Below are 14,654 nucleotides of genomic sequence, written 5' to 3'. Positions count from 1 at the left end.
AAAACATGCTTCTATAATTGCTGCTGACCCTACCTAGAATACCTGGACTGCCTTAGGCACATGGCTTTACTTCTCTGAAATTCCAATTTTTAACTGGGGAATAAGGAATTTATCTATATCATTCTTAATGTTCCTTTTACTCTAAAACACCTCCCATGACATAGCATGAATTTTTTTTATCTTCCCCACCCAACTCCTAAACTCCTAATAGCTAACATTAACCTCAATGGCCCTAGGGTTTTTAAGAGTCAATATTTATAATATGTATCACTTGTTTTACATGCACACATACAATGACACATTCTCATTTGTGTTTTTCTTGAGAATAATGATCTATTCTTTTTTCCCTATTTATTCTAAGCTCCCGCACCAAAGAAAATTCAACGAATAAAGGGGAATGAATAACATTAAGTAGATAAGCACTTAAGAGAAAAAGAACTTCAAAGTGAATAAACCTACTCTCATAATACAGGAGGGCCTAGAATAATCCCAGTAACAAGATTTAGAGTTCTCCTGGTGCCACCTAGTGGACATTTGCACTAAATTCTACTTTAAATTACTTTTAATCAGGCTTTCTATATTTCGTCATTTTACACCACCTCTATGCAGTTCTAAAGCAAACTTTAAGTTTGAAAAACAGATTTAGGCTATTAAGTAGCCAATCAAGTGAAGAATATTCCTTTTTAAAATGATCCTGCCTCAGAGAACTGACTTTAAATCAACTAAATGAAAATAGCACAAATAATAAAAAGAAAAATATAATAATAATAAATGGTACACTGACACAGAAGACTTTCTTCAAACTTAAATAACTATTCACCCTTCCAATGAGTCTCCCCTAACAGTTTAAAACTAATCAACATTATTCAATTTAATACAGTTTAACTCTAATCTTCAGGCTTTATTTTTTTTAATCTTCAATGCTTTAATGGAAAGAATTATCACCCCGCCATCAAATAAAAACACAAATCTTTGAACTGAAAGTGATTTTAGAGATCCCTTACATAGACCAGCAATGGATGCTAGTCTCCAAATGTACATCTCATTTACTCTAAAATAGAATTCAAGACAGCTTAATAGATCCTTTCTTATGTCTACAATAGCTACAATTGAACCCCAGGGAGCTCTTAACCCACAATTTACCACCAAAAAAAAAAAGAAGAAGAAGAAGGAGGAGGAGGAGGAGGAGGAGGAGGAGGAGGAGGAGGAGGAGGAAGGAGGAAGAAGATCCTACCCCAGGAGACATTTAAGAAAATTCACTCGTAAGATCTACATTTAAGAAGCTGATCTCTCAATTTGTATTTGTGGTTATGATCACCTAATTATTTTCTCTTATTTGGTGCATACACCTGGAAGATGTCCCTCCCATAACTGCAAGAAGAGGAAATGACACAGGTTACCAGATGAGAGTCTACCAACATCAAAGGCTCCAATATCAAGGCCAGCATGGCAGTAAAGCAACCTACACCCCTCAAACTGGCCAACAGATGAGAGAAACATGCCAAGAAGCTCAATTCCAATGCACCATTTTGGCCAGATTTCCACAAATGTCATACTAACTTCATAGCTAAGTTTAATCAAATGAAAAGATGCAAGTTTAAAAAGGAAATAAGATGTTAACAATCAAGTCACTCTTCTTTCATCTTTAAAAATACATACAGTTTAATTTCTCTGGACAAAGGAGATAAAGAGTAACCAACATTTCATTTTAAAAACATAAAACAATATTAACTTTTTATCTAAAAACCTACTGAATAATTTTATAATTATCAATTTCTTATTAGATAAAATATATTTACCAGTTAATCACCACATTATTGGTTCTATGAAACTTAAAGGGGTTTCCTCTATCCCATTACTATCAAATAATGATAATTAAAAAAAATTAATCCAGCTCTTTGTTTTCCTCAGAAAACTTCCCTTCAACGTAAATTAAGACCTGTTGATCGCATTTTTTATGGTACTAATAAAAATAATGATCACTTAGCCTCTACATCTGTTCTCTGAGAGGTGATATACCTACCATGTCATTCTTACTCTACTGAAGGACCTTGAAAGAGGAGACTATATATTAAGATTTGCCCCTCTGGCTCATTTCACTGGCAAACTAAATCAGAAGTATGAAAAATGAATACACCTTTGAAACACCATTTAAAATACTACACTCAGAGGAGTTGTTATGGAGTGAATCACCTCCTCACATTTTGGCTCTAAATCCAAACCACAAGCACTTGCCACCACAATCCCTCTACAACCCTCCATTTCACTGTATACCTGTGGGGCTTGGCCGGCTGCCAGCTCTCCTGCCCTTTTGCTAGGAGAGGCCCTCTCCCTTGGCTGTCTCTGGGGTTTGCGGACCTTTTGGTAGGAAAGTCTATCTTCCACCACCCAGTATGCCAGACAATCTCATGATATTTAAAAGTCGTTTCCCCTCTTATATAACAATGAATTTGCAAGCTGTCTGACACTCTGATCTGTATTTGTCAACAAGGTGTCTTTCAGCAGGATTAATTAGTCAGGCATAAAGGCTTTTAAAGGGAGGGGGTAAAAAAACATAAGCATGAACAGCCTTTCTAGTTCCACATTTTGCATTCGTCATGGATCACAGCGTGTTCCAGAGATTGTAATACAGTTGGAGAACTGAACAACTCTGCATGGAAAGGATAAAATGCCAGTATTACTTTTCGGTAGTATAAGTCTTTTCTGGGGTTATTAACAAAAAGGTTGCCCCCAATTTCTCTCATAAAAGCATATTCCTAAAAGATAAATCTTTCCAAGGAAAACTGATCTTTTCGGGGAGCCTGGGTGGCTCAGTCCGTTAAGTGTCCTGCCTTTAGCTCAGGTCATGATCCCAGGGTGGTGGGATGGAGCCCTGCATTGGGCTCCCTGTTCAGCAGGGAGTCTGCTTCTCCCTCTCCCTCTACCTGCCACTCCCTACTGCTTGTGTGCGCGCTCTTTCTCTCTGTCAAATAAATAAATAAAATCTTAAAAAAAAGAAAGAAAACCCATCTTTTCGAAACTTCAAAGATAAACCCTGAAACAACTGCTTTAGGTAGAGCGGCCCACACCATCCGTCCCAGTGTGCCAGGGGGCAGTCCTGGTGTATGCGTGTGGTCTCGCTGTACTTATTAAAGCATCCTCTTTACTTCTCAGAAGTCTGTGTCCCACTTAGGACAATAAATTACAAACTCATCCTAGCTTTAGGTAATATATCCTTTTTGTTTACCACATTTTTACCACAGTCACATTTTTACCCTAAACAGCTTCCCATATTTTAGAACACCATCCCAAAAACACACATTCCTAATAATAATGCTCCGCCACTTCTCTTCCAGATGATAACAAAGGACAAAAGGCCTCTGTATCATTCTCATCCATGATGATCCTACACTAAAATAGGTTCCTGAGACACACATCTTCTACCATAGCTGACTCACAACTAGTTAAAAAAAAGCTTATTTTAGATATCAAAAAAATATAGCCATCCCCGAGTCATGCAACCTTAGATTCCTGTAACAAAACACAAAAGGAGAGAAGCTAAAAAACATTCTACCATCTCCAAGAACTGTACTCCTCATTGAACACTCTCCTACAAATCTTTCTATTTGTTTACTACTGGATGTCACCAAATCAGCACATCTACAGGCAGAAGATACCCTCTCCTTCTGTCTCAGGAAAAGAGTATCTCTGAGGCAACAGCCAGATCGGGCTATCCCAGGTGGTTACCTTCCAAGGAAACCAGCTCTAAAAACAGAATCACATTGGGATCCCAAGCAGGGACTAGATGTTTCAAAGCCTGGCAAGGATCTGCAGATCAAAACAGGTTACAAAGAACAGGTATTTGGATTGTAGAGTAAAATTACTGTCAGCAGTGTTTTCCTATGACCCTGGCTGATTCAGTATAGAGTCAAAGATACTGAGGACCTAATGGAAATCCCTGGGTCTAAGGTTCCCATACATTACACAAAACACTAATGAATGGACTTTGTTTTTAAGTCAATGGGAGCCACTATGAAAAACAAGAAGAGCTAATGTGGTGGCAACAAAAGAAAAACAAATTTTATGAGGCTGATATGCTACCTACTGCACTAACAAGGCACTTGAAAAACAAATTTTAAATGCTTCAGCCTACACAATGGATGGGAACTTGCGGCTCCTACCAAATTAAGATGGGAATTTACTGCAATAAATCTATATCAATGAGTCTGTTGATATATGACATCAGTACATATCCCTATTAAAAGATCACTGAAATGAGATTATGGCTACCTCCCATATTCAGCATCCTCCTCTACCATAAACTGTTATCCATGAAAGCGATAAAGAAATATCTAGTCTATGATTTTACTTTTATATAAAACAAACCTAAGCCTCCTCAAACAAATCTAATTATCTATTTTTAAAGACCTTCCCTCCCTGTCCCCAAATCTCCTTTTCTTAATTCCAAAATCCCTGGAAGAAAACTAGCTAAGGAAATTTAAAGACAAAAATGTATGTATTTTAAATCTTCATAAAAATTCAAGGATGGCTTAACATAGGAATAAAACAAGAGATTAAGCATTCTTAAATTAAAGTGATTAAAATTTCAAAGACTGCTTTGGTTTAGACTCGTGTTATTATAAAACATACTAAAAACATTTAAACTGCCCCAGGTTTATTCTTTCTGGGAACATGACTAAACTTTTAAAGCCAGTCTTGAAATTAATTGTCTAAACGTCAGATGCTGCTAAACTTTAGCAAAATATTCTTAACGCTAGACAATACGAATTCTGAACATTCATTATACCACATTCCATCAAATCTAATATGCCATTAATTGTAGGATAAATCATTATTTTATATATCACACTAAGAAAGAAAAAAAGCTGTCAAGTAAATGTAAGATATCATCGACCCAGTATCATGTACCCAACATCAGTGATACTAAAATGTTAAGGAAAAAAGTATCTTAGAATTGGTGAAATACTCTCAAATTCCTATAGCCATCTATTCTTTCACAATTCAGATATGATTTATAGTTTGCAATCAAAACCATGAAATGAAAAAAATTCAAAATGTCCTACCTTCTGTACTACACTCAGGAAAGCTATCAACGAGGGAATCCGAATAAGCTTCAGCAGGACCAATCAATTCAGAACCATCATTAATTATTCCACCCTAAAAAGAGGAGAGTAATTGTGTTTCACTGTTAATAACAGTATTTTAAAAATGAATAATAAATGAACAATAGTTACTCAACTGAGTATGTATAAGGATTACAGAAACTGCATCTGTTAAACTAGATAATAATTGCTTTTAAAAAAATCAATAGGAATATCAGTATTGATTCATCAATTGTAACAAACATACCACACCAATGCAAGGTGTTAATAATAGGGGGAATCTCTGTGAAGGGAAAAGGGGATATACAGGAAGACACTATATCCTCCTTTATTTTTTAAGATTTATTTATTTAAGAAAGGAGAGAGAGAGCACACATGCACATACACACAGGGGGCAGGGGCAGAGGGAGAGAGAAACTTAAGCAGACTCTGCACTGAGCGCAGAGCCCGACATGGGGCTCGATCTCATGACCCTGAGATCATGACCTGAGCTGCAATCATGAGTTAGAAGCTTAACCAACTGTGCCACCCAAGTGCCCCTGAAAGCACTATACTTCTGCACAGTTTTTCTGTAAACTAAACTGCTCTAAAAAGTAATCTATTATTAAAATCTATTTTTAGCCTATTAACATTCAAAAGGAATATTATGTTTATAATATCATGTGGCTTCTTGTAAAAACATATTTTTTAAAAAAATCTATCAAAAATACTCATTTAAAAAATGCAAGAAAAAAAAAACCACCCACCAACTAAAGACTATTGCTTAGTATCCTTAGTGACTGGTCATTCTAATTAGTGATAAATGATGGGACTCCATTAGAAGTCATTTAATTTTATCAAATTAAAAACTACAATATATCACACAGAACCTCAGTGATTCCAGAAGTACCTTAAATCTGAAAAACACTTAGATATAATAATGTATGTAAAACTAACCAAATTTAAGATATTTGTATTATTTTTAATAAATATAAAATTGATTTCTCCATGTGACCATTATTTTAATTCTATATTTAGGTTTGCAAATTCAACCCCCAAAAGGCTGTTTTCTCTTACTCTATGTGCAACTAGAGAATGGTACTCATCAGGTAAGTGGTGGTGGTGTGATTTTGTGCTGTGGGTTCATGGACTGCTCCAATCATCGACATAAGGGCTTATAATCCTTAAATAATTATAACTAAAAGAATAGCTCTTCTGCTCCTTAACATCTTTCCTTCTACCTTCCTCCACCAGTAGTTCCATGCCTCCAAACACAATACCAGGATAGCAAAACACAAGAGAAACGTAAGACCCCTATTTCCTCTCTCCTTCAGCACGAAGAACTCAACAACTGTCTTTACATAATCAAAACGTCTCCCTGTCCACTTATCTTTAAGAAAGAGAAATTTTTTTAAAAGATTTTATTTATTTATTCATGAGAGACAGAGAGAGAGAGAGAGGCAGAAGGAGAAGCAGGTTCCCAAGGAGCAGGGAGCCCGACGCGGGACTTAATCCCAGGACCCTGGGATCGTGACCTGAGCCGAAGGCAGATGCTTAACCATCTGAGCCACCCAGGCGCCCAAGAAAGAGAAATTTTAAATGGTCCCTCTCAAATTACCAACTTTTACTTCCCAGAGTGTTAAGTGAACTAAAACTTTAAAACAATTATTCTCTTTATTATTATTTTTTTTAATCAGAGAGAGAGAGAATGTGCACAAGCAGGGGGAGTGGCAGGCAGAAGGAGACAGAGGCTCCCCACTGAGCAAGGAGTCTGATGCAGAACTTGATCCCAGGACCTCAGGATCAGGACCTGAGCAGGAAGGCAGTCACTTAACCATCTGAGCCACCCACAACTATTCTCTTTAGAGGCAAGAATCTATACTACTTTGTTCTATTTGTTTATTAAAATATTCAAATCAAAGTTTATATTTGAATTTTTCTCTAAAAAAGAAGAGTATCTATTTCAGACTAAGCCATCCAAACCAAATCTTAAGAAAAAATGCAAATATTCTTGAGAATTTTAATAGACAAATCTGATTTTATTTATAATCTCACTTAACAGAAAGTGCCTTTCAACTATTAACTACCTCTTCAACCATGAGGTGTGTGACTTTAAGTTACCTATCTATGAAATGGAAATATTATCTATAACTCAGTAAGTTAGGACTAAAAGATTTCATACATATAGAGTGTTTAGAACAACATAAGCATCCAATAAATGTTTATTTGTTAATAATATTAGCTGATGTAAGATCTGTTTACAAGATAAAATAAAAACAAATACTAAAGAATGCAAAAAATGTCTTAGCTCAGAATCGCAGAGAAATTTTATTTACCTCATTTTTTTTTTAAGATTTTATTTATTTATTTCACAGAGAGAGACACAGCGAGAGAGGGAACACAAGCAGGGGGGAGTGGGAGAGGGAGAAGCAGCCTTCCCGCTGAGCAGGGAGCCCAAGGCGGGGCTCGATCCCAGGACCCTGGGATCATGACCTGAGCCGAAGGCAGACGCTTAACAACTGAGCCACCCAGGCGCCCTTTATTTACCTAATTTAACAAATGATATTATACAAAATAATACAGACTAAATCTTTAATTAAACAAAATAATAAAAACTGTTCCATAGGAACTCGAGGGAAGTAATGGAAAAATATGCCACAATTCTATTTTAATCTCTATTAATTGCTATTTTGATCATTGTGATCTCTAGACCAAAAATATGAACCATTTGGTGTTCGTCACTACGCAGTAGACAGAAACTCTTATTACACAGCATCTCAAAGTTTTTTGTTATTGAAATGTCAGTCTGGAGGGTGAAAGGAGTTCAGGTATGATGGAATAAGTAAATTAGCAAATGCTCTCCCCAAAAGGCAATAACTAGAGAAAACTGTTAGGGACCATTTGAGGGCTCTGGAAGTTGACCAAAAACATAAAACAAATGAAGAAGTGGTTACCATAAAAACCACAGGTAAGAACTGTGGGAGTCTGTGGCATTCTTGCCTGGGGTTACTCCCACCTCCCAGCTGGGTTGCCATGGTAATTATACAAGGGCAAGGCAAGCTTTGAAATTCAGCAGATTCACTTGCAGAGGAGGCTGGCATGATTTGGACTGAAGCACAGAAAAAGTCCACCCCAAACAGTACTTTCAGTAATAGTAGCGATCCCAGTGCCAACACACAGTGGCTCAGCAAACACGAAGTTGTGGCAAGCAAAGGACCAGCATATCAGCCAGACATTTCGCAGGGAGATACAGAAAATACACAGCCATATGGGTTCTTAATATGCTCTCTACCCATCCATGCAGGAGAGACTAGAGAGAAATCAAGCTATCTACAAATCCCTGGCAAACCATGATGATGCACACACACAGAGGAAATCCAAGAGATCCTAGAGGAAAGCAAAAGCCAGGGCAAACTTAAAAACTGCTTGAATTTTGAAAATACACCAAGAATCATCAGCATGTGGAAGAAGCATATAATGGAACAAAGTGTTTAAATGCAAGCAAAGACCAATCACTGGCTGACGACTAACCTAGGCTGATACAGGACTAATCCCTAGGTAGTCAGGTTTAAAAATACAATAAAAATTAAAAATTGAGCAGAGATATCAGCAATCACTGCCCATTAAATAGACTCTACAGATTCAGTACAGACACTCTACTAAACACACTAACAAAACAATACTAACAACGCTCAGGGCAAAAATCAGAACTCCGATCTGCTATACCATCCAAAACTTCTAGTTTTCAACAAAAAAAATCATGAGACATACAAAGAAATAAGAAAGTGTGTGCTCCATACATGGGGGATGGGAAAGGGAAGCAATCAATAGGCACTAACTCTGAGGGGGCAAGGATACTGGACTTAAAAGGCCAAGACTTCAAAGCAGCTATTTATAAATATGTTAAATAATAGAAGGAAGTCGTGATTAAAGAATTTTTTTTTTAAAGATTTTATTTATTCATTTGACAGAGAGAGACACAGTGAGAGAAGGAACACAAGCAGGGAGAGTGGGAGAGGGAGAAGCAGGCTTCCCGCCGAGCAAGGAGCCCGATGTGGGGCTCGATCCCAGGACCCTGGGATCACGACCTGAGCCGAAGGCAGACGCTTAACGACTGAGCCACCCAGGCGCCCCGATTAAAGAATTTTTTAAAGTATGATGTCTATGACTCATGAAAGAGCAAATATAAATAAATACAAATTATAAAAAAGAATCAAATGAAACACTATTCGTAAGAGCCAAAAGTGGAGATAATTCAAATGTCTGTCAACTGATTCATAGATAAACAAAATGTGGCATATTCATATCCACCTAATGGAACATTACTTAGCCATAAAAAGGAATGAAGCACTGACACATGCTACAACATGGATGAACCTTGAAAACATTAAGCTAGGTGAAAGAAGCCAGATGCAAAAGGCCACATATTGTATGATTCCATTCGTGTCATGTCCAGAATAAGCAAATCCATCAAGACAGAAAATAGATCAGGGGTTGCTAGGAGTTAGGGCAAGTGGGGAAGTAAGAGTAAGTGCTAATGGGCACAAGATTTCTTTATGGGGTGATAAAAATGTTCTGGAATTAGACAATGATAATGGTGGCATAGCCCTGTGAATACACTAAATACTACTAAACTTTATACTTTAAAATGGTGAATTTTGTGTCATGTGAATCTCAATTTTAAAAACAGAACCAATGGAAATCATAAGTTGAAAAGCATAGTAACAAAATTTAACAGATGAGAACGATGAATAATAAATGAACTTAAAGATCAATAGAATCTACCCAAAACGAAAATCATAGGAAAAAAAGACCTAATAACCATAAAGAGAATCAAAGAGCTATAAAGATAATACCAAGCATACCAACTAATACGTACCAGACATGAAAGGGAAAAAGCTGAAAAAAATATTTGAAAAGATGCAGCAGAAAACTTTCAAACTTTGATGAAAAATAATAATCTACCAATACAAGAAGATAAATTAAACTCCAAGTGGATAAACAGAAAGAGATCTACACCTTGAGTCACACTACTAAAAGACAAAGGCTAAATTCTGAAAGCAGCAACAGAAAAGGACTTCTATACCAGAACTACAGTAAAAGTTAACAACTTCTCATAAAGAACAATGAAAATCAAAAGGCACTGAAATGATAAATTCAAAATGCTAAAAGAAACAGTTAATCAATAATTCTACATATCCAGAAAAACTATTCTTTAAAAAAAGGGGCACCTGGGTGGCTCAAGTCGTTCAGTGTCTGCCTTCGGCTCAGGTCATGATCCCGGGGTCCTGGGATCGAGCCCCGCATCGGGCTCCCTGCTCAGCGGGAAGGCTGCTTCTCCCCCCCCCACTCCCCCTGCTTGTGTTCCCTCTCTCGCTGTGTCTCTCCCTGTGAAATAAATAAATAAAATCTCAAAAAATAAATTAATTAATTAAATAAAATAAAAATGAAGGGCAAACAAAAACACTTCCAAAGACCAAGAAAATCTATTGCTAGTAAACCCGCCTTACACACACACAAAAAGAAACTACAGGAAATCCTTCAAGCTGACAACATACGGTAATTCAAATCCACCTGAACAGATAAAGAACACCAAAAAAAGGTAAATACGAGGGTAAATAGAAAAGACTATATAAATATATGTTCTTCTCTTTTATTCTCCTTAACTTGAAAAGACATCAAATCGTTAACACTATATTGTTGAGTTTATAATACATTTGAGATATACGTATGATAACACAAAAAAGGAGTGAATAGAGCTTTATGGAGCAAACTTTCTATATTTTACTGGAATTAAGTTAATATTAATCTCAAGTAAAGTGTCATAAATTAAGATGCATTATTTTAATCCCTAGAGCAACCATTAAGAATATAACTTAAGGAATACCTGGGTGGCTCACTCAGTTAAGTATCCAACTCCTGATTTCGGCTCAGCTCATGAGCTCTGGGTGGTGAGATCCAGCCCTGCATCAGGCTTTGCCCTGAGCAGGGAGTCTGCTTGAAGTTCTTTCTCTCCCTCTCCCTCGGCCCCTCCCCCCACTCCTGGCTCGCTCACTCTCTCAAGTGCTCTCTCTAAAATAAATAAATCTTTAAAATATACATATATACATATATTAAAAAATAAAAGGGAAATTTAAATAGTTAAAAAATATTTAACACAAAAGATGACATAAAGGAGAAACAAAAGAACAAAAAATACATGAAATATATAACATATAACAAAATGGTACATTTAAATATAAAAGAACCAAATATGCCAATCAATGACAGCAATTTTGAGACTGGACAAAAAAAAAAAAGATCAAACTATATAGTGCATGTAAGAGATACCCTTTAGATTCAATAACACTAATAGGTTGAAAGCAAAAGACTGAAAAGAAAGTAGCAACCCTCTCAGGTCCTCTCCCTCCTTGGGAGCTTTGTGCTATCACTTTGCTATCTCTCAATAAACCTTGCTTTGCTGCACCCCCTACCGACGAGAAAAAAAAAAAAAAATGAAAAGAAAGGTTCCATGCAAAAAGAGACCTAGAGTATTCTTTATTAAATAGTGGTCTATATTAAAATCATACAAAATAGACATTAAGACAATAAATACTACTCAGGTCAAGGAGGGCCAATTCATAAGGCTAAGAAAATCAACTTATCAGGAAGCTATACCCACTATATATATATACATGCACATGACAACAGAGCCCCAAAATAAATAAACATTAACAACTGAAAGGACAAATAGAAAATTCAACAATAATAACTGGAGGCTTCAATACCTCCCTCTCAATAACTGACGGAACTAAACAGAAAAGCAGCAAAGATACAGAAGACTTAAACATCACTAACAACTAACTTGAACTAAAATTTACATAAAATTCCACCTGACAACAGAATATATATTCCTTTCAAGCACACATGGAATATTCTCCAGGACAGGTCATATGCTAAGAAATATGAGATCAGGTCTCAATAACTTTAAAAGAATTGAAATCATATAACACATGTTTTCTGACCATGACTACAATAAAACTAGAAATCAACAATAAAAGAAACTTTAGGAAATCAACAATAAAAGAAACTTTAGGAAATCAACAAATATTTGGAAATTAAACAACATTTTTCCTAAATAACCAATGGGTCAACAGAAAAATCACAAAAGAAATAAAAAAAATGCATTGAACTGAATAAAAATGGAAACAAAGCCTAAAAAGTTATAGGATGAGGTTCAAGCAGTGCTAAAAGGAAAATTTATAGTTGTAAATGCCTATGTTAGATAAGAAGAAATATCTCAAATCAGTAATCCAAGCTTCCACTTTAGGGAATTAAAGAATTAGATAAACAGCAAAGCAAATCCAGAGCAAGCAAAAGGAAGGAAATAAAGTTTAGAGTAGAAATCAATAAAATGAAATAGAAAAATGAAACAGGAAATACAGAAAAATCAACAAAACCAGGTTAGTCATCTTTTTTTAAGATTTACTTGACACAGAGAAAGAGAGAACGAGCAGGGATAGATGAATAAGCAGACTCCCCCCTGCGCAATGGAGCCCGATGTGGGGCTCTATCCCAGGACCCTGAGATCATGATCTGGGCCAAAGTCAGACGCTAAACCGACTGAGCCACCCAAGCACCCCAACAAGGTTAGTCTTTTGAGAAAATCAACAGTTATCAAACTTTTAGCTAGATTGACCAAGAAAAAAAATAAACACGATACATACAAATTACCAAAATCAAGAATGGAAGAAAGGACATCACTACCATCCCTATAGAAATCAAAGACATTATAAGGAAATACTATGAATAATTTATGCTAACAAATTATACAATTTAGATGAAAACTCCTGGGAAGGAACAAAATACCAAAGCTGATTCAAGAAGAAAGAGAATATCATAATAAACCTGTAACAAGTAAATAAATTGAATTAAGATTTGAAATCTTCCCAGACCAATTCTAATATTAGATACATACCTAAGAGAAATGAAAAGATAGGTCCACACGAAAAACTTATATGCCAATATTTATAACAGCATCATTAGTAATAGCCAAAAGGGAGAGACAACCCAAATGTGCTCAACTGATGAATGGATAAACAAAATGTAGTATATCCATGGATCCATACAAAGGAATACTATATAGCCACAAAAAGAATGAAGTATTGCTACATGCTACAACATGGATTAAACCTTTAAAACATAATGCTAAGAGAAAGAACACAATTCTGTTCACAAAGGCATCAAAAGAATAAAATGCACAGAATAATTTTAACAAAAGAAGTGCCAAACTTATACACTGAAAATTGCAAAACACTGCTGAGACTAATTAAATAAATGGAGAGTCATTTCATGTTCATAGACTGAAAGACAATATTGTTAAGAAACAATTTTTCCCAAATTGAACTACAGATTTAATACATTTCCAATCAAAATTCCATCAGAATTTTTTGTTTATATGGACAAGCTGATGCTAAAAATTTTTATGGAAATTCAAAGGACTCAAAATTGCCATAACAATTCTGAAAAAGGATGACAAAATGGGACAACTTACACTATCTGTTTTCAAAACTTATTATAAAGCTAAAATAATCAAGAAAATACAGTGCTGTTATAAGAACAGACACAAAGATCAATAAAACACATCAAAAGTCAAAAAATAAACCATTACATTTACATTCAATTCATTTTCAGCAACAATGCCAAAGTAATTCAATGGTGGAAAAGACAGCCTTTTCAACAAATAGTGCTGGGACTATTGGATATTCGTGTGCCAAAAGATGAATTTAGGCTGTTACTTCACACTGTATACAAAAATTAACTATGGATCATAGACCTAAATGTAAGACCAAAACTTGTAGAAAAGAACACAGGAGACTTTTAATCTAAGAGTTCTTGGATATGACCAAAAAAAAAGTATGATTCAAAACAAGAAAAAATTGATAAATTAGACTTCATCAAAACTAAAAACTTTTGGGGCACCTGGGTGGCTCAGTTGGTTAAGCCCCTGCCTTCAGCTCAGGTCATGATCCCAGGGTCCTGGGATCGGGCCCCGCACTGGGCTCCCTGCTTGGCGGGAAGCCTGCTTCTCCCACTCCCACTCTCCCTGCTTGTGTTCCTGCTCTTGCTCTCTCTCTCTCTCTCTCTGTCAAATAAATAAGTAAAATCTTTAAAAATATAAAATAAAAACTTTTGTACTTCCAATGACTCCATTAAGAACATGGACAAGCCACAGATGGGGGGAAAAATATTTGCAAAACACATATGTGATAAAAGATATGGATTCTGGATAACTTGTATCCAGAATATATTCAGAACTCTTACAACTCAATAATAAGACAACCCAACCAGAACTGGACAGATCTTAACAAACATTTCACCAAAGTATATGAATAGGCACATGAAAACAAGCTCAACATCATTAGCCATTAGGAAATGGAAATTAATACTATAGTGAGATACCACTAAACACATACTAGAACAGCTATAAATTAAACTCTTACACAATTGGTGAAATTGTGTAAGAAACAGAGCCTTCATACATTACTGGGGAATGTAAAACAGTACAGTTACTTTAAAGAACAGTTTCTTAAA

General features: G+C 35.8%; 1 protein-coding gene across 6 annotated transcripts in view; it reads right to left on the bottom strand.

Moving 5' to 3' along the window:
• RPS6KC1 (ribosomal protein S6 kinase C1) overlaps positions 1-14,654 on the bottom strand; it is a 174,739-nt gene that overhangs the window by 123,973 nt on the left and 36,112 nt on the right. For all 6 annotated transcript variants that reach the window (XR_003522969.1, XR_003522968.1, XM_027610784.1 and 3 more), the window contains exon 5: positions 5,064-5,157. Coding sequence is in view for 3 of the 6 variants with exons in the window: in XM_027610784.1 (XP_027466585.1) it covers positions 5,064-5,157 (94 nt within the window). In the remaining 3 variants the exon portion in view is untranslated. The remainder of the gene's footprint in view (positions 1-5,063; positions 5,158-14,654) is intronic.

This window comes from Zalophus californianus, chromosome 10, assembly GCF_009762305.2.
Source record: "Zalophus californianus isolate mZalCal1 chromosome 10, mZalCal1.pri.v2, whole genome shotgun sequence".
NCBI lineage: Eukaryota > Metazoa > Chordata > Mammalia > Carnivora > Otariidae > Zalophus > Zalophus californianus.
This window is presented reverse-complemented; position numbering and strand designations above follow the sequence as displayed.